Source organism: Nematolebias whitei, chromosome 20, assembly GCF_014905685.2.
Source record: "Nematolebias whitei isolate Nwh7 chromosome 20, NemWhi1, whole genome shotgun sequence".
Lineage (NCBI taxonomy): Eukaryota > Metazoa > Chordata > Actinopteri > Cyprinodontiformes > Rivulidae > Nematolebias > Nematolebias whitei.
This window is the reverse complement of record NC_056517.1, coordinates 35225166-35245895: the sequence shown is the minus strand read 5'-3', so window position 1 is coordinate 35245895 and position 20730 is coordinate 35225166. Positions and strand designations below refer to the sequence as shown.

Here is a 20730-nt window from a genome sequence, read left to right as displayed (position 1 = left end):
TGGGCAACAGTTGATGTATGATCAGTGTCACCCATTAAGCTTAGAATGTGAAGAACTTGGGCAACAGTTGATGTGTGATCAGTGTCTCCCATTAAGCTTAAAATAGTGAAGAACTTGGGCAACAGTTGATGTATGATCAGTGTCTCCCATCTCACCTGCTGGAGCTCGTAGCTCCTTCAGAGTGCTCACACGTATCTTGGTGGTCTCTGATAATTCTCCTTGTGGCTCAGTCTCTCAGTTTTTGAGGGGGGCCTGCTCTTGGTAGATTTACACGTGTCCCATATTCCTTCCATTAATAATGATGAATTAAACCAGCTCCTGGGGATGTTTAGGACCTTGGAAATCGTCTCGTGTCCATCCCTGACTTGTGCTTTTCAATAATCGTTCCTCTGAGCTGAATTGGGAGGGGTGCAATTATTTTACATTACATATTTTAATCATTACGTATAAAATTTGATTTCATTTTGATATTGAATAAGTTTTTTTTATATATGTATATTTTTGTAAGGAAGGTAAATTTATACTGGTCATGATTTATGACAGAGATGAAAGTTTAAAACCTAGAAAGAGGTGAATATATTTACAGGCACATTATCCAACAACACAAGAATTCCTTGTTTGTCTTGTTTTTTTTTTCCCGCAGGCTGTTCTGTTTGACATCGTTACCAAGAACTACGACAAGATTAAGAGACCGAGAGGAGACGGGAAAGCCCTCATCTACTGATTCTGGAGAAGCTTTGGTTTTCTCACGAGCTACATCTCCTGTCGTATAACACGGATCAAGTAACGACACAAAATAAGAGTCCATTTTCCCGCAGTGCATGATTTTTGGTTCAAATTACAAAAATAAAGCGCCATGATTCCCGTTAGCCTTCAGCTGTTTATTTGTAGAAAGTCAAGTGTGATTAACTCTGTCGGAGCTTGTGGAGGGAAAAAGTTCCTCTCCTGGTGAACCAGGTGAGCCCCAGCTCGGTGGGAGTCTGAACCACCCCTGATAGAGTCCCCTCCAGCCCAGGTAGCCCAGCGCTCCGCCCAGCTGCTGGGATGGCCAGGCGGGGAAGTACGCCAGCACGCACAAAAGCAAGAACATCCATATGAAGAGCAGGGTTACACAAAAAAGGAAGAGGAGTCTCAATGGGGCCCCAGGCGACCTGTGGAGGTGCTTCTCCTGGGCCAGGTGACGGCCGAAGACGGACATTTCCTCCACGATGAGCAGGCAGCACAGACACAGAACGAGGGTGTCCTGGGAAACCTCGTACCCTCGCCACACCATGTTGGCTCTGAGGCACGAGGCTTTGGTCTGGTCTTCGTGGAGGAGCAGGAGAGGCTGCGCTGAAGAGGCGTCCTGGGCGGGGCCCACGGGTTCGTAACAGGCCCCCGACGCATCCTCCAGCAGGGTCAGGAGGCGCAGACAGCACCACCACAGCAAGCCTGCCAACCCAATCCTGGAGAGGTGGCGCAGGGAAAGAGAGGGGGAGCGACGGGCCGAGAAGGAGAGGAGGAGGAGGAAGGAGCCGGTGAGGGTGCAGGTCCAGCCCCAAGTGGACCTGAGGAACTTCCTGCAGGAGGGAACCCACCGTGAGACATGAAAGGGTTTAACCTCCCACGTCAGTTTTCAGGAGAAAAACTCTTAATATATTTTTCATAGATATTTGATTGTAAACATGATTTGGTGCGAAATAAATATAAAAAAAGTGGAGTTGGAGGATATCAAGTGGGCACAAGCTCCAAGTTTTTATAAATACTTGAGGAAAAATCTTATAATTTATTAAAACTGTGCATCCAAACAGATTTAAAGGTGACGTTCATTGAACGTTTCAAAGAATCTGAGAATAGGGGCAGTTTGAAAGTATGGAAGCCCATTTCTGCCACTTTTATAAAAAAAAATGTTCTCTAAATCAAATTTAGGAGAAACTGAAATACTTTCTCATATTCAATAATGAGACGATATATCCAAATACGACTCTTATTGTAGTTAAAACTACTTCAAAAATTAAATAACTTGTATTTCCCTCTAAACTGTGCCAGCGTTTAATAAATTATAGCTTGTGAATTATCTCTATCAAAATAATTTATGACATTTTATAAAATACTATGATAAAATGATGACAGCATTTTTTAAAGAGATATTTTTTTCTCAAAATTTTAACTTTGCTTTTTGTATTTATCTCAATTACTGGCATATGAAAAAAAATAGTATTTCATTTTTATGAGATCTCATATGACATTTAATACGTAAAGATTTTAAGTCATATTTTGAAATAGTGTCTTGTATTTATGACTATTTTTTCTTTATCAGAGTGGCACAAAGGGGCTTCCGTACAGGCCTAAACTGTTTACTTAAATATTTACAGACGCCACTTTGTTTAATTAAAATCTAACGTTGATGACGATAATTACGATTTGAGGATGTAATCGTTTTAAATTATTTATGTTTTGAGAACAAACAGCAAAAAGTTTAAATTCCTCGACTTCAAAAGCAGCCGAGGGCTCTCACCTGTACAGGTAGTGGTGGCTGTTCGCAAAAATACTGTACTTGGACACCCAGAGGCTCAGAACCGGCCCGAAGACGACCAGCCCGGACAGCACCAGGTGGAAATGCCTTCGGACCGGGCCGCTCCCTAGAACCCAGGCCAGGAAGTTTGTGAGGAGCTCCAGTGCAGCGTTCAGGGGCGCGAGGACGAGTCGGCCCGGAACCGCCAGCTCTGCGGTCATCTTCTGCAACTTCTCCAGTTCCGACAGGAGGCCGCTCGAGGGCTTTCCGGTCTTTGGGTCCATGCAGATCTGCGTTTTCCTAGCGGTTTATTCCAGGCAGGCAGCAAGGTTTATAAAAATACAGCCCCTGCGTCACCTTCACCCTTAAACCGCCCCCCTCCAACTGAAAGAGGAGACGGCTGCTGTCAACCGTGCCTTTATTTTCAAGGACACCAGCTGCGACAGTCTCCTTAAAGATGGCAGCTTATGATGCAACACCCACACCAACGTTCCCGTTGGCACAAAGACTCATTCTGCCTCTAAATGGATCATTTGACCCGCTGGCTGTCGGAGGCTCAAACTATTTTAGGTTGGAAACTGTTGCCAGCAGAGAAACAGCTGCTTTTCTCCCAGTCGGGGTCTGCCAGGGGGTCTTTCCATGAGACTCTGGGGCAGCACAACCGCAGGAACTGGTCGTGCTACAGACAAAAAAAACAGGCGTGCTGAGTTTGGGATGAATACGTTCTGGTTTTACGAGCTGAAACAAGCATTGCGCAGGAACGGTGGGTGTAAATAGAAGCAAACGAGCCAAAGATGCTGGGGCTAATTTTAGAGCGGCGCTGCTGACACAGTGCTGCTGGTCACGCTGGTCACGCTGGTCACGCTGCCGTGGCTACTAATCGTGACCCGTGCCGGCAAAACGAGTCGGGACAAGCACGAGCCAAAAACGTGTCCAAGGTCCCCATCTAGTGACCCCAGAATCTTTTCAACAGGTACAGGCGCTGGTCATGAAAAAGTTGATTTATTTCAATAATTCCATTCAAAAAGTGAAACTTGTATTTTATGTTCTTTCATTACACACAGACTGATATATATTCAAATGTTTATTACTTTTAATGTTGATTATAAATGACAACTAATGAAAACTCCAAATTCAGTATCTCAGAAAATTAGAATATTGTGAAAAGGTTCAATATTTAATTTTTTTTTTAATAAAAAAATAAAGTTTTCACATTAACAAAACTTGCTTGTTGCCAGGTGATAAATGGGAAAATGTGAACAAACTACGCATCAAGTTGACGTTTCTGAGAGGAGAATTAGAAAACACGGGTTCGTTTCTCACGATGCTACGGAAGAGGATTAGGGCCATGGTGCAATTATTTTTTTTCCTTAATTCTGAGATTAAAAAGTGAGAATTTGAGAAAAAAATTGGGAGACTTTTTCTCAGATTTCTGACTTTTTTCTCAAAAGGAAAAAAAAAATTACACCGTGGCCCTAATCCTCTTCTGTAAAAACATGAATAATTACGCCGACAAAGCAAAAAAATTGTGTAAAGCCCTTACGACCAGACTTTGTAGAGGTCCTGAATTAATGATCCTGTGGTGTTTCCCCCTCTCCTTTCATAAACCAAACAAGTACCGTATGTTACGGCGTATAAGTCGCAGTTTTTTTGCATAGATTTGTCAGTCCTGAGACTTATACACATTGTTTTTCATATTCACAACATAATTTTTGACTGACGCTTTAAATTTCTAAGAACTGCAACAGCGTTGTAACATGTTTTTCCCTCTTCGTGATGCTTTTTTGGACTGATGCGACTTATACGCCAGAAAATACAGTAATTAATTTGCACAAGTTTTTTTTTTTTTTTCCTCTTTCCCCATTCGTTCCAACTTCATAGAACCCTTGTTAAAAAAATAATACAGCTGATGTTTACATATTTCTGTTTGAGGATTGTAAATCTGTAATGCTGTCAAAAAATATATATAAAAAAGAAAAGCAACCCCCCCAATAAAGCTAGAATAAAGATGATACGGTAAGATTTACTTTCAGCCACATGAACAAATTTTAGCTGCGTGTCTGTACGTTTACCAAGCTTTAGCTACTTTTGTGTTGGCTGAGGTCGATTAGCCAAATCAGAATCTTAAATCTAAGTTGTAGTATATCCAATTAAAAGAAAAAAAAAAAAAAACTATGGTTCATGAGATATTTTGCTAACACAGAGAAACCCAGGCAATGACCTTTCATGGTGATAATGTTTAATAAAAGATTTGAAATCCCATTTCGGTCAATCTTGAGCTTGATTTTAAATGAAGTTACAACATTTTGATTCAAGATTAAAGTCTGCAGATTTGTTTAAAGCCCCCCCCGATACAACAACAACAAACTGACTGAAGGAGAGACTCACCTGTGACACGTTCAAAGAGAAGCTTTTATTTTAACTGTAAAACAGCAGTTTGAACGTGAACACCTGAAGATTGCAGGAACAGACCACCCTCAGCGTCACTGAAACCCATTAAACACGAAATTCATCTAAAATAAAAACAACTCCGGGTTTCAGGTTCGAGCCGCTGATCGTGTCGATTAAAAAAAAATTCAACAGAAGCCTTGATCAGGTGCGACTAAATATAAGAATCAGCTCGAGTTGTTTTAACAGCAAAACACTCCCTGAATGCACAAATTAAAATACTTTACATGTATTCACAATGATCACACCTGAGACGCCCGTCATGTCTACCTTTGTGAAACTCACTTACCGTTACGGCCTAATATCTGTGGGAGGAGCTTCAGACCGGCTTGAAAAAGGTCGTCTGCCCCGACAGAGAGGCGAGGAGGAAAACAGACCGCCTCGTTCACAGACTTCACACGTCCGATCATTAAGATTCAGAGTTTAATTTAAAAGATACTCAGGTTTGTTCATCAGGGCACCACCTCTGGTGATGTCACTTCCTCTAAAGTCTTTTTGCCTGCTCCTCGTGTCAGTCCCTCTCCCGCTCCTCCTCCAGAGGGTGGGTCTGTCTGTGCTCCCACATCCGCACCGCTCCGTCCCACTGGAACCACAAACACATTTGTTTCTCTCTCGTCTCGGCAGGACTTCGTCACTTACGAACGTTTATGAGTTCAGATGACGGATGCTTGTGAAAGCTTGTTCCGTCACATGCTGACGGTCACGGGCACTCGTTTAGAAGCGAAAACTTATCGCGCGTTGGAGCTTAGCCTAGCCTGCTACCGCTAACTTCGTCGAGCTGTGGTGTACGTCACCACGCACTTATTTTGTGTCGCGGCGTTTTCTGTTGGGGTTGAAACGGAAGCGGCCGCTTCAACCCCAACAGAAAAAGAAATGCGTCAGTGAAACGCTGTAATCTTATGAAATATCGAAAATGTGCTTAAAACTCAAATAACCGTTATTGAATAAAAATATATCGTGATATACATCGATATCGAATTATTGTCCAGCCCTAATTTCAGTACAAGATACTTTGTCGGAAGTAGGCCTGTCACGATAACCAATTTTGCTGGGCGATTAATTATCTCAGAAATTATTGCGATAAACGATAATATTGTTTGAAATTTGACAATAATTATTAATTGTCATATTTAAGAAGAAATGTTGGTAAATTTTTGTGTGTAGTACCTTTTTTGACCACTGGATGGCAGTATAAGACTGTCTGAAATGAAGGATGGATAGTGAGGGAGCGAGCAGCGCGTGTCTCTAAGAAAAATGGGAGGGAGGCCTCTTGACGTGACATGGGCTGTCTCTCCTTCCTGTTTTTCGGTTCTCAAATTGGCAGACGCTCGGTGTGGTTTGAGCTCTTTAGCATTTTTCACACAAAGCTTTTAATAATAAAAACCAGTAAACAAGTTCTCAGCTTCTTTTTGCAGAGAAAAACAACTTTTTACACGAAGGCACGGGTTTCAGACGTTTTGGAGCTTTGACAAGACGGAGGTTTTTTCCCCTGAGGTCGGCCTGTTAGCTTAGCTCGTAGCTTAGCTGCTTTTAACGATCCAGAAACAAGATTTTGGACGGTTAAAACAGATTTTAAAGAGAAATGAGAAAGCGAGGGGTCAGTGAAGAGCACCAGAGTCGAGCTTTTTGTCGTCCAGTGTCTTCAGTAGAAAGAGAGACACGAAGAAACGAAATGAGGTTGATAATTTTCATTTATCGTGTGATTAATTGATTTATTGTTTATCGTGACAGGTCTAGTCTGAATACATAAAAAATGTATTTACTTTTTAAAGATTTGGTGTAATATGTGGGCTTTCAGCACTCACAGAGCTGCTGATGATCTTGTCCTCATAAGGGTGCCAGCTGACGTCCCTCACACACGCGTCGTGGCCCGACAGCCTTGTTACCACGGCGCCGGTCAGCACGTCGTAAACTGGACAGACAATTGAACCGCTTCAGCCTCTTAAAGAGAAGCGCGGCCCGTCGGCTCATGGAGGGGAAAACTTTGAGAGGGGCGGAGACTTACTGACGACTTTGCCGGTGGAGCAGCCGGAATAGATGAACCTCTGGCCGGTGGTGAACTCCGGAGAGAAGCGGCAGCGGATGAGCGTGTGCAGGACGCCGTGACCGCGGTACGTCATCACCGAGGTGTCGCCCGTCAGCTTGTGCTTCTTCAGGGCTGCGAGACGAAACGGTCACAGGTGGCAGACTTTTAGATTTAAGGCCCAGACATCGGCTGCCGTCGTTCCCTCGTACGTGACGCCGGCGCCTCACCTCTCTGGGGAACCTGCTGCCAGCGGTAATCCCAGTTCTGCTGGGTGACGGCCAGCCGGGAGGCAGCCAGACCCTCTTTGGGTGAAAACTTCCTGACGTCCCAGAGCTTGATGGACTGATCCTTCGAGTTGCTAATTAGATAACGAGCGTCACCCTGGCAGAGAGGAAAGAGACCTCAGACATCACCCAGCCCACCAGCGGACAAACTGATAACACGGCAGCAGCGTTTCAGACTTCGACCCCCCCAGACTCCGTGCTACCTTGCTGTGGATGAAGGTGATGCCGTCTCTGTGGCCAGCCAGCTGTCCGACAGGTCGCGGTCTGTCCTCCCGCAGCGTCCGTCTGTCCCACACCTTGCACACGGCGTCGTCGCTGCCGGAGTACAGCAGCTGAGACGAGCTGTCGGCGAACGCCACGGCGTTCACGTCGTCCTCGTGGGCATCAATCTGACGAGGACGAGAGAGAAAAAGAAGATGGACCGGAAAGCTCACTGGCACCTGAGCAGCTGAAAGAAAAACAACACAAGGTCGTGCTCACCTTCAGCGTTCGTTTATTCTCCCCAAGATCAAAAACGTACAGGCAGCCATCGTTCGCTCTGAAAACAAAACATCAAGATTTATATTTAGATTTACGAACAATAAATTCAGAGGAAAAAGAAAGTCATTATTGTAGTGCAAATCTAAAGTAAGCACAATCGTAGCTAAAAGCTATGTGTAGTGGAATCGTAGCAGAAAGCTAAAATTAGCAAAACAGTAGCTAAAAGTTTAAATGAGTTCATTAAAAAAATTAAAACGTCAGGTGTACACAAATACACACCAGGTGTCCAGATCTTGTAGGACGACTAAATCATTTAACCTCCACTAATGTGCAGGACACTTTGTATGAGGTAACTGTCTCGATCTGCTGGCCCTGTGCATTATGGGTAAACGTCCCCACTTCTGGTTTTGTTCCAGAAGTCTTGTTCTTGAGTCGGGCAGCCATGTTTTTTTCCTCACACTATCATTCCAAACAAACCAAACTTGTTCTGTCTTTTTCTAACTATCCTGCCATGACCTTTGACCTGCTGAGGCCTGTAAAGTCTTGAGTTGGAGCTCACGTTTGAGCGTTGCATGGTCTGACCTTCAGGGTGAATTTACTAAGACTGACAGCAAATTCAAATCTAAATGTGTTCCACATGTAGATAATCTTGATGGACTCCAAATAGTAAGTTAATGACCTTTGACCCTTTCCAGATTGAACAGTTGCTTATCTAATGTCATTGCTGATGGCTTTCTGCCTTGGCGTTGTGTTAACATACACCTGTATGCTCCAGAGAAGCAATCAGGCGAAACTCCTGCTTCCATTTTGGCTTTGTTCAGTAAATAATGACACCTAAAGATAGATTTTAATAATTTAGATGTTTATTTTTTATTTTTCCCATGACTGTCCTCAGTCATTGCAGGAGCAGGTATGAGACAAACGTATGACACTCACCCGCCCAGAATCTCGGTGCCGTCCGTTGATGCAGCCAGCGAAAACACACAAAACCTCCTCTCGTCTGGACTAAAAGCACAAGAAACACAATTACTACACACCGCTGTGACCGGATCATAACCAACAGCATCATCTCGCACAGAAAAGCTTTGAGGGCACGCTTCACCGAGTGCCACGCTGGAGTGATGAGCTCCACGTTTGACAAACACACACATACACAGAGCGAGAGGATGGATGTTAGGGTCACAGCATCATTCATCCGGTGGTAGCGAAAGGTCAGGAGGTCCAGCTGGTAGGAATCGACTGATTACCTGCTCTGTAGTGTCATAAGTGGGAGAGAAACACTAACTTGAGGTCCAGGGCGATGTGGTTTTCACTGTCTCCATCTATGCTGCACAAATGGACTGCAGAGAGGACACAAACAGAGAGAACCAGTGAACAGCGGATTGATTAACGTCTCCAACCATTTACGAACCTTTTGTTTAAAAAGGATGTTTGCTTTCATTCGATGAGCGACTCTTACGATCAATACTTTGTCCACAACACGTTAGACAAGTGAAGCTATTTAATCAAACGGGCTCAGCTTTGCTTTAATGAATCTCAGGTGCCTTACTGTAGTCGGACCAGCTGGAGTAGAGCACGTGGCGAGCGTCGGGGGTGAAGCAGACGTCCAGCACGCTCCAGCCCACGTCGCGGGCCTTCACTGTTTGCCGCAGGTGAAAGCGGCCCCAGGAGGTGTCGTACAGCCGGATGTTCTGGTCTGAAATAAAGTTTCATCAGAATCACGGACGCGGTTTAAAGCAGGATTTTTGTTAAAGTACAACCTAAATATTCATCTGACCTACTGAGCCTTTCAGACTAGATGTATTTCTTTTTCAGGGCAAAGCTTTAAATCTTTGTCGGTACGTGACTGAATTCTGCAGATAACTCTTTAACAAACATCTTGTTTGTTTATTTAAACAGAAGTAAACACTAAATGAGGAAATCAAAACAGGTAAACTGTTTAATCTTCAGTCTAATCATTTCTAAAGATACATGTACCTAAAATTTTAACTATTTTCAGGATATATGGTTTAAATGTGCAGTAAAAATAATGCAAACACACAAAATAAAAAGTTTAATTTGCACACGACACTTCAGTTTTGTTGGCTTAGCATCATGAATTATTCCAGGGTCAGTTTCACGGCTTCTTATGTTGGACGTTGCGTTATTTACCTTGACATGCGGACAGGAACATGTTGCCGTCCTCGCTGTAAACTCCACAAAAGGCTTTCTGCAGGTATGTGTCTTTGTGGGACACGTAATTTGGCAGAAAACTGAAAAAAACAAACAAAAAAAACAACAACAACCGGTCAGTGTCGCCGTGTGTAATAAAAGCACAAAAATGGTCTCTCATTCTTATTTTTACCAGAAACAAAAACAAGTCAAAGTTCTTACTGTGTGCGGATACGGCTGCACTCTCCATGTGAAAAACTCGAGCCTCTACATCTGCCTTGTTCTCTCTGCACGCAACAAGAAACAAGCGTTTAAATTAAATGACCACACTGAACTCATCCTAAATGCAAGGAGCTGCAGTTTATGGTACAAACGTATTAATCAGATTAGTTTAACACAAACAAACAGTTTCAAACAATAAGAATGTGTTTTGTTTTATCTTTAATTTCTGAACTTTGACAATATTCCAGTCGTGATCTGCTTTTTTTTTTTTTTTTTTGCGTCTGTGCAGTCTGACCTCTGTGAGCATGTGGGTGAAGCTGTGGCGGCCTCTCAGGGAAGCCGAGGCGGTGGCCAGCAGGATCTGTGTTCGGATCTCGCTGCAGTCCACTTCGTTCGTATCGGGCTGAGCGTCCACTAAAAAAAACAAGACGGAGTGTTTCCATGTGAAACCTTAGGCAGACTGTTGATTTAATGGCACTAAATGCTTTTAAATGTGTCACACATCTTATTGTGTTGATAAAAAAAACAAAGAGTAAAGACAAGAACTCCGTTGTGTTAATTTCTCAACTCAAAGCCAACTGAGTCAGGAGTGGGTCACCTGGCGGGTTGTAGCGGTCGCCCAGTCGACCGTCCCAGGCTCCATCGCTGTCCTCATCAGAGTCGGAGTAGGACTGGACCAGCTGCAGCCCGGTAGTTTCACTGCCGTGGACCAGTCGAACCTGGCCCCTGAACCCACAAAATAAATCTAAATGCAGCTAAACAGATAAAACACTTCAACGATTTATAAACTTGTTGGTTCTTACTGGAGGCTTCACTGCAGAAAAGGAGAACTTTCAATAAAAACTCCAAAATATTAGGATGAGGAGCTCACGAGGCCAAAGCTGAAGAAAATAGTTTTCTTGAAACAACTCCAATCCCCCTAAAGTTCATAGCATTTCATGCAAACCATGTTTTATAAACTTTACATTGATGTTAATTTCAAATCACACTGGTGGTTTACGTAGATTTGGGCCACTTCATGCAGGAATATTATAATGTTTCTGATAGACCAACCATAAAATGTGAAACTGAGGGTGGTGTAATAAGCACGAGTCGCTATGAACTTTTAAAGGTTTCCGTAGTTTTAAAACAAAATCTGCTTTGAATTTGAGAACCGGCACCTTTAAAGACGTCAGCTCCACTCTTAGACCTGAACTGCGGCTGCGCTCCTTTTACCTCTGAACTCGGAATGACGTCAGAAAACCAGAAGGACTTTTCTTTGAGATCAGACAAACTACCATCCGTGAGACGACGACGGAGTTCTCCTTCAAACGCTGTCTCAACATGTTCACCAACAGAGGTTAAACGGTGCTGGGTGTGTGATCGGATTACTGCGATACGACGTGAAAATAAAACCTTTATTAATGCACGAGTCAGCAATGTTGGAGTTTGAGGTTAATAATCCAGGACTTTCTGAGTCAATGCTCCGACATCGTCAAGGTGTTCCAGTGGATTTCTCAAACATTTGCCCAAACGCAGGCTGTTCAAAGACAAAATCACTCTACAGAACACAAAATATCTCTTTAAACTCAATTTTTAAAAACAATTCTGTATTTTTGGCTTAAATTTGACAGAGCTGGTGTATAATGTGAAGTTCAAATGATTTGTCTCATTTATACTGTTCGACTATAAATGTGAACTTTTCCTTTGCAAATATCTTTGACTTGTTTCAGTGGTTGGATAAGAGTGAACTGAAACTACAGGTATGTGTGCATTTACTGCACTGTCACATCTTAGAACAGGAAATACAAAATGATCTTTTTGTTAAATAACTGAGAACGCTGCAGGACTATTTAACCTCAGCTTCTGCATCTTTTCTGCAGAATATCTCATGTAGCATCAGGAATATAAAATCCAGCAGAGATCACCTCCTCAGTAGGTAAGCCAGAACTTCAGCTAGGTCCACGTCCTCCTCTGAAGCCGACTGTCGGTCTCCCTGCTGTCTGTCTGCCGACCTGCGGCCTCGACTGCTGCTGCTGCTCTGGTTCGGTTCTGATCCGTCAGACCGATCTGCTGGGTTGTCACTGGAAGAACCCCTTCCACAAGACATCCCAGAACTGGACTGAGAGCCCATAGACTGAGAAGGCCTGGCGGAGAGAGTTAGGAGAGTTACTACAGGTAAGGATTTACCTGAGGGAGTCAGTGACAGACTGAGGGGGGACAAAACAAACAAACGTTTGAAAAAAAAAATAAAAAAAATAAGCTCAAGTTTATTATTTAGGTATTTAATTTTATTAACACGCAAACTTTGTGTTTAAAAAAATAAAAATCCACATTCTTACAGTGTTTCCACCCATAAAGGTAAAGGTTCATATTGAAGAGTTAGCTAAAATTGCTAACGGTAGAGCTACCGTTTGACTGTCCTCCTGACAGCTCGTCGGTACCGGCGGTTCCGGTCGTTCTGCCGCGGGCTTTACACACAGTTGGGTCCGGAACCAGACCGCAGTGTCTCGCCGTAACCCGAAGGTATGACAGCACGGTCGTTGGGTCAGTTAGCTAACCGGAGCTGTCCGTGAATCGCCATGTTGTTTACAAAAGTGCACCTAAAAAAAAAAGAAAGAAGAAAAACAAGTCTGCGCATGCCCCGCCCCAACTCCTGACGTTTTACCGTCACGTGATGTAGACTGCTGTCCTGATTGGCTAAGAGGTGGCAAGCAAAGTATCACTTGATAAACAGGTCAACCCAAATTTCTCACCTCATAAAGAACATATCTTGGATTATATGACTAAACGTAAATGAGGCATTTTTATACAAATACCTGACTTTATGAAGGAATATAAATTGCTTACCATTTTCTAAACTCAAATGAACTTTTTTAATGTCAGTTTATTTGCTTCTTTTGCTGCCAAAACTTATTATTTTATGCCATTTCCAATGTGTTGATTTCAATAATTTGCACCAAAAGTTCAAGAAACCAATAAATCACCGGCTTTGAGAACCACCCATGTTGACGATGACTGTCCCCTCGTTGACATCAAAGCGTCCAACGATAATAACATTATTTTAACAGAAATTATTTGGTTTCTTTACCAAATATCAACTGGAAATGACAGATAAAATACCAGCTGATACACACGAGCACACTGAGTCTTTTCTGGGATTGGACTCATCAGAATATTTCTTTCAATAAGCAAAATGTTAAAAAAAATTGAAAAATAAACTTGTGAAGAAAACGGACCATAAAATGATTTGTTTTTAATTTATGCTGAATATTTTGTCCAGGATTTTATTTTGTCGTTAACTTGGTTACCTTTAACGTTCACACAGTCTGAAGCTATTTAACTAAAATTTGTGCCTCCATTGTTTGATTTTATGTTTTGCACAGAATGTTACTTTAATATTGTGTACAATGTAGTTTTGTGCCAGGCATTTATTTTGAAAATATTTTTGCTTAAAGCATTCTGACTTCTTAGTTTTACAAAATTTATGGGCAAATATTTAATCTACATGTTCAAATTCTCAAAATATAATGCCTATTATTCTTGTTTTAAAAGACGCAACACTGATTTTCTGTTTTTTTTAATTATTCTCTAATAAAGTTAACTTATATTTCCTTTCCTGTGTCTTTATTTAATTATTTTCTGCTCTTCTGTGGTTTATAAGTGCTAATTAATTTTCTGTAATTCTTTGTTTTGTGACTGTTAGAAATTAAACTCGAAAAGGAAAAGAATGCAACTTGAAAGCATGTAAACAACTTTTTATATGAGCACTGCAAGTTAAACAAATTCATAAAAATGTTTAAGCGATTAAAATCTTAAAATACATACATTTTAAAGAAGCGTTTGCCTCTAAATGTCTTGAGGTGTTTTTGTGTGGTGCTTTGTGAATTATATGTGTTTAAATAAACAAAAAATACTAAAATAGTCAATGCATTTGTAAAATAAATGTGCATACAATTATATAAAAATCTACTACAGCTCAGCAATGAACAATCCCTGCGAGAAGAAATAAAAGCAGTTAATTAAATAAAGTCAGTCAGTCAAACATACAGATTATAAATATTTTATTTTAAAATAAATCAGAAGTTAAAGAACTGCTCACTGGTTGACACCCGTACTCATAAAACAGCTGAAGATCTGACAAGTCGATCCAAAGTTACACGTAAACACCAGTTTGTTAAAACAGTCCACGTTATAAGTCATTAATTTAAAACAACTACTGTAAAACCATTTTTCCCACAACATATTTAAACATAATACATAAAAACACATTTCCCTTTTTGATCAGAATCCATTAGATGAATAAAAAAAAAAGTTTGTTCTAACGTGCATCAAATGACTTTAAACAACCAAATAAAACAGATTTTATCCTTGTAACAATCTGTAAATTTTGTTCTAAACGGTACCACTATAGTTTGTTTTATTATTTATTTATTGCGTAAAGATTTTCATTTAACGAGAAAATAAACTCATGTTGAGCTGCAGTAAATAATTCAAGTCATTTTTTTGCTTTCCGAACATGTCACCACAAATTAACTTGCATTTTAAATAATGTTGTGTAAACACATGTATCAATTATTAATTAATTAATTAATTAATAATTGATCAATTATTTTGGAGCGGTTCTATTGCTACAGAACGTTCAGGAGTGTTTTGGAGAATCTTCCCGGTCGGTTCACTTTATGAAACGGGCTCCAGCACCAAAACAACAATAATCTCACCTGAGGTACAGCTTCAAATGAATAAAGGTTTGTTGCCGTTTTCACGTTTGAACCTTTAAAATTAAATCTAAACTTGATTTAGCTCTTAGTTTGGCAGAAGTGATCCTGTGCATTTGATCAGACTCACCTCCTGCCTATAAAACACGAGCACGGAGCAGCGCCGCGTAGTGCTCCGGGCGATACCTTTTAAGGTACGTTGTCATTTTCCCATCGACTCGCTCGTCTCCAGAAACACCTGAGGAGGAAAAAAAAGGTACAGGATGAATGGATGAACACTTTTTTCATCCCTGATGGAAATTATTTAAAAACCACATCGGTGAAATCCTTGTGAGAATGATGAGTCAGCATTTACTCTTTTACTGTTAATAGTTTCTTCTGTGTGTTTTTTATTTTAAGTCTAAACACTTCAGCATACGTGGTCCTATTTTAGCCGTTCGTATGTCAGAGCTTTCGGCTCATTCCAGAGGTGGGTGCTGTGATTTTTGGGTTTTATAACTTTTAGCTTTTTTCAAAATCTTTATCCACAGAAACACATCGAGATCTTGTCAATTCCTTCAAAATCTTCTCTTTGAAATCAGCTCCAGTCAGCTGACTCTGTTTTGGTCTTCTTACGCTACCTTTAGCGATTAGCTACCATTCGGCTAATGTTGACTTAAGCTACCATTCTGTTTCTTTTAGATTTTAGTTTCTCCTGCAGCTGTAATGTGGGGAAAAAACAAAACTTTATTCCTTCTTTTGCTAGTTTCAGCTAGTTTTGCTAAATGTAGCTCCTGTCATGCTGCTCTTTTGTGTTTTTCTACTGTTTTTCTGCATTTAGCTGCAGTTTTGGCTATTTTAGTTTTTTGCCTGTGTTCTCCTGCTTTTAGCTACCATTCTGCTACTTTTGACTTAAGCTACCATTCTGCTTCTATTATGTGCTCCTAAGGTTTAGTTACTGTTATGCTGGTTTTTGGTTTATCCTTTGTATTACATCTTTTAGCTAGTTTTAATAATATTAGTATTAGTATTGCTAGTTTTAGCTACAGTTTCGCTAAGTTTAGCTCCTGCCATGCTACTCTTTAGCTTATTTCTAGTTTCTACTTTCTAATAATAAATTCTTATTTAACTACAGTTCTGCAGCTATTAGTTTTTAGCCTGTGTTCTGCTGCTTTTAGCTATCATTTAGCTACTTTTGGAAGTAGCTACTGTTCTGCTTTTTGAGTAAGTTTTTCTTATTTTAGCTACATTTTTGCTGATTTTAGCTTAATCAGCTGTTTTACCTCTTTTAGCTTCAGTTTGATACATTTTATCATCTATTTTGCAAAATTTAGCTCCCGTCATGCTTTTACCTTTTTTTCCAACTGTATTGCAGCATTTAGCTACAGGTTTGTATTAATAAGTTTAGCTTGTGCTTGCTGATTTTAGCTAACTTTCGGCTGCTTTCAATTTTAGCTCTTGTTTTTCTGCTTATAGCTGTAGCTACCATTTCACTTTTTTGGATATAGCTTTTATAATTTTAGCCACTATTTTGGTGATTTTAGTGTTTGAATTTTTTTTAGCTACTATTAGCATAATTTGCAAAGTTTTAGCTACAGCTTTGCTAGCTTCAGCTCCTATCTAGTTGCTTTGTAGCTTTTTTCTACTGTTCTGTAACATTTAGCTACAGTTTTGCCACTATTATTTTCGCTTCCGTTCTGCTGCTTTTAAATTTTAGCTACCAAACTGCTGTTCCTGGCTTTAGCTACCGTTTAGGTATTTTGGCTACAGTTTGGCTGATTTTAGCTTTACCATCTATTTTACTTTTCTGAGATAGTTTTACTAATATTAGCAACCATTTTGCTACTTTTAGCTACTGTTTAGCTTATTTTAGCCTGTTCTGCTTGGTTTGACTTGAATTTTTCAGTCATAGTCTTTTAGCTCTCACCATTCACTCTCTAATTGGGATTTATTAGCTTTTAAAACTTGCCAAGTTTTTTAGCTGCATTTCTGATCTTCTCTTGTGCCAACTGCACATCTCCTCCCTCTGGTATGAGGACCTCTATCTCCCCCACGTGATGGCCAAAGTCAGCTTGGTCCAGATCTATCTTCACCCCCTCCTCCCCCAACGTGAAGGACCGTCGAGTTGTTGTAAACTCAGCAAAGCATGCCAGGTTCAGTTTGCTCAGCCAGGAGCAGTCTTCCTGTGAGGGGGTCGTCTCCGCCTCTCTGTCCTCACAGTCAACTTTTATGACCTCCTTCACTCTCTGGTAGATTTCAGACAGACTGCTTATTTCCTTGTAATGAGTACACAGCGCTGCGTCCGCAGGCCGCTCCTCGCTTGGCTCTTCTGCGCTGTTGGCCATTGGGCACTTGAGCTCCCAGCATCCCTTTCGCTTGCGTAGCCACATGTCTCTCAAAGTCAGATTAAACTCTGGAGTGTCAAAGTACTGGTCGTGAAACTGGCGTTGATCAACACAAACTGCAGAAAGAATCAACATAAAAGCAAACCTGTCAGTTGCTAACAATGCTGCGACAGATCGGTAAGCTTGATGTAAATTATCCTGGAAGTAGCGCAGCAATTAGTGGAAATATTCATGGGCGGTCCAGTATGTGCAATATGAACCAACCGCTTACCTCCAATGCTCTCCAGTGTCTCCAGGGTCTCAGCACTGAACACAAACTTTCTTTCCACTTCCACAGTCATCTGAAATAACATGACAACATCAGCACTGAGAAAGTCCCGACTGAAAACAGACCGAACCCAATCTTGCAACTTTATTTTGGAAGAGCAAACCTGCCTACAGTAGGCCAACTCTCCTGAACCTCTAGTTTTTTGTATGTATGTGAAAAACAGCACCCAACTTGCTTTATTTTTTCTACATTAGCGATTCTATTTCCCTTTAGATTCAGGTCCTCTACCAGAGCCCTGGGAGTTTGAGGGATCTGTTCTCTATCTCAGGTGTTCCTTGACTACACTCTTCTGGACAGAGATCTCTGAGGTTTTTCCAGTGATCTGTTGGAGCTACTCTTCCAGTTTGGGGGTCACAGTACAAGGTGCTTTATGCCACTGGTACCACTGAGGCCTCGACTCTCCAAAACTTTCCTCTTCCAGCCCTTGGTATTTTTCCAGCTGCTCCTTCTTCCTGATGTTAGTCACTTGGGATTGCTACATCTATCACCACTGCCTTCTTCTCTCACTTGCTGACCACCACAATGTCCGGTTGGTTAGCCATAACCTGTTTGTTGGTCTGGATCTGGAAGTCCTAGAGTATCTTAGCAGTTTCACTCTCCAGCAACTTTGATGGTGTCTCTCACTTTGACTGTAGGACCTCCAGTCCATACTCTGCACAGATGTTCCTGTATATTATTCCAGCCACTTGATAACGGCGTTCCATACCTGCTTTGCCTGCCTGGATCTTACACCTTGCTATGATGTGTTGGACTATCTCAGAGGCATCTTTGCACACCCTGAATCTTGGGTCTTGTCTGGTATGGTAGACCCCGACCTCTGCTGCTCTTGTGCTGAGGGCTTGTTCATGTGCTGCCATTAGTGCCTCTGTGCTGTCCTGCAGACCTCTATAGCCACTGGTTGGATTTGTTATCAGCCACTTCCTCAATTTGCGCTGGTACATGCCATGTGCGGGGCTTATCTTTCCATGATGGCTCTTTTTGTTCCTCTTCTTCCACATTTAAGTTTCTGCTGCTGCCTGAAACATTCACTCATCAGTTCATCATCAAGGGCTTTCCTCCTGATGTACTAGGATCTTAGTTGTTTCATCCTGTACAGTGGCGAGAACGATCTCTACTCCTCTGCCTCCCTCCTTTCTCTAAAGTCTCAGGGTACTGGACTTGGGGTGAAACCTCCCATGCATTGTGAGGAGCTATTGAGTCTTGATGTCTTCTATCTTTGTCTTTACAAATGGACTGTAGCGCCTTTCTATCTTATCAAGATACTCAAACAGCAGTCATACAGCACTCTACTAGAACTGTACAAAGATTAATCAGTGCTTGATCACATTCACACACCGATGGGACACACATCAGAGGCTATGAGGGGTTCAGTCAATGTTTTACCCAGGAACACTTCGGCATGTGACTGCTGGTGGAATCAAACCCCCAACTCTCGCATTGGAGGACGACTGCTCTAACCACTCAGCCACAGCCGCCCTTGTGCCATGCAAGGGATTATTTTCTCGGCTTCCATAGGAATGCACTAGCAGTGTTTGCATGTACGCAAAACTCTTGGGTTTACAAGGCTGTTATACCAGTTGCGTATCTGATGACTGGCACAGCATTTGTGTTGATGGCTTGGACTTAGTTCCTTCCATTCACCTGGCTCTTGAGAACCTGTCTTACCCTCTGTAGGACTTTAGATGTAGCGGACTTCCTTGTGGCCTCATCATGGCTGCCATTTGCCTGTGTGATTTCAGGATATTTGTAACCGTCTTGAACATGTGAAAGGTATTTCAACCCCCCTCAGTTGTGATCACTTTGACTCTCTTGGATACCATGAGCCTGCATTTATACAGTTGGAATGGCATTCCACTGTCATTGCAGTATCTCCTATACAGCCACATGTACTGAAAGTACAAAAGTAGGACCTAGTCAGTTAAATGTCTGCAGGCAATGTAACTCAATAAGTCAAGTCAGATTTATTTATATAGCACATATTCCCTTAGCAAAACGAATGACAGGAAATACAATGATATGCATTATTGTTCTGATGCATGCTCAAATATATCCATTAGTGCTGCTGTTGTTTGGCGCATTATTTTGTACTATTTGCGCTTAGTATATTCTTAGTTTAGCGTATTTCTTAGTTCATATCTTAGATCTTTTTACTGTTTTTCTTTACAATTTATATTTTGTTGGATGTAACTGGGACCCTGTGTAAATAGTTTTGTTCCACCTGTACCACATGTGATGTGAATGACAATAAAGACACTTTGAACATGACCTTGATTTTCGATTCAACAAATTTAAACCCACAGATATAAAATACTACTACTACTAATAATAATAATAATAATTCATGGTGCTCACAAAAAAATTCCCGTCAAGCAGTGTTTGCATGTACGCAAAACTCTTGGGTGTGTTTTTGTCAAAGGTAGTGCAATTTTGAGACTTATTATTTTCTACAACCACTGTAACGTCCATTTATGTCCTAAAATACATGTTTTATTTAACTGCTATTGTTAACTTGACTTGGTTTACATAAAATAATAAAACAGGTGTAAATCAGCGCACCTGCCCTAAAGCCCTCCCTGGATTCGGAAACCTTACTCTCGCCCAAATCCAGAGTGCCCGATTACAACAACCTTAAGGCTGGGCTATAATTGTGCATGTGCCCCAGTTTAAAGTGGAATCAAATACAAAAAAAAAAGCAACATTTCACCTAAATTTGCTTACTTTGGTTTTCTCACCAAGCAAATTGACATGTGATGTTTAGTTTTAGAGTATTTATTTTAAAAGATAGTTAAAAATCCAGGAAAATATTATTGTGTGTTTCCATAACCATATATTTTATATCAATATTTCTTACAATACTATCCTCTTAGGCTACTTTTTGCTTTTATTTCTCAGTTGTTACACTTTCAATGTGTTTGGGGTGAGTACCAATTCATTAAAAAAAAAAAAAATAAAAAAAAAAAACATTTTCTTTTTTCTTTGTTGCAGGTCATTCCAAAAACAGTTTTTAATGGACATTATTATTGACAATATGCTTCTCTTTGCAGCGTGCACTGAAACGCCAAACTGTTCAGCTGTTCTGGAGCCTGCATGCAATTCATTTGGACCCGTTTTCCAATAAACCTACAACCCTGTCAGAATAATAACAACTTTAAATATTGTTCATCCTTAGTTAATGCTTCCTTTCTCTTAAATGGGAAAAAAGCTCAGTTATACTTGAGTTAATATTTGAACTGTAATGCTGGCTTCAAACAATAACAGGTTAGACTTTAAAACATT

At 41.1% G+C, this 20730-nt stretch overlaps 4 protein-coding genes across 5 annotated transcripts in view; 1 reads left to right on the top strand and 3 right to left on the bottom strand.

The window, feature by feature from the left end:
• The window catches only part of psme1 (proteasome activator subunit 1), a 5464-nt gene extending 4615 nt beyond the window's left edge, over positions 1-849 (top strand). Inside the window, exon 11 of the mRNA XM_037694150.1 lies at positions 644-849. Within this exon, the coding sequence (XP_037550078.1) occupies positions 644-724 (81 nt within the window). The 3' untranslated portion in view covers positions 725-849. The remainder of the gene's footprint in view (positions 1-643) is intronic.
• A 17-nt stretch (positions 850-866) lies between these two features.
• Positions 867-2932, bottom strand: LOC119426584 (fat storage-inducing transmembrane protein 1). The gene is made up of 2 exons (XM_037694149.1): positions 2498-2932; positions 867-1559 (listed from the first exon to the last, which is right to left on the bottom strand). Exons 1-2 carry the CDS (start codon positions 2776-2778, stop codon positions 896-898), a joined length of 945 nt encoding a protein of 314 aa, XP_037550077.1. The 5' UTR covers positions 2779-2932; the 3' UTR covers positions 867-895.
• A 2419-nt stretch (positions 2933-5351) lies between these two features.
• On the bottom strand, positions 5352-12707 carry dcaf11 (ddb1 and cul4 associated factor 11). The gene is made up of 15 exons (XM_037694148.1): positions 12496-12707; positions 12013-12231; positions 10704-10831; positions 10401-10519; positions 10106-10170; positions 9884-9984; positions 9282-9428; positions 9018-9072; positions 8669-8737; positions 7733-7790; positions 7456-7641; positions 7196-7349; positions 6948-7100; positions 6748-6854; positions 5352-5525 (listed from the first exon to the last, which is right to left on the bottom strand). The coding sequence occupies exons 2-15, from the start codon at positions 12216-12218 to the stop codon at positions 5454-5456; spliced, it is 1620 nt and encodes a 539-aa protein (XP_037550076.1). The 5' UTR covers positions 12219-12231; positions 12496-12707; the 3' UTR covers positions 5352-5453.
• A 2148-nt stretch (positions 12708-14855) lies between these two features.
• thtpa (thiamine triphosphatase) overlaps positions 14856-20730 on the bottom strand; it is a 6557-nt gene continuing 682 nt past the window's right edge. Inside the window, exons 2-4 of one of the 2 annotated variants that reach the window (XM_037693900.1) lie at positions 17398-17467; positions 16751-17242; positions 14856-15040 (exon numbers count right to left, since the gene is read on the bottom strand). In XM_037693900.1, coding sequence (XP_037549828.1) covers positions 14940-15040; positions 16751-17242; positions 17398-17467 — 663 coding nt within the window. In that variant the 3' untranslated portion in view covers positions 14856-14939. Of the gene's footprint in view, positions 15041-16750; positions 17243-17397; positions 17480-20730 lie in introns of those variants that run through there. The other variant, XM_037693899.1, reaches the window with a different exon arrangement.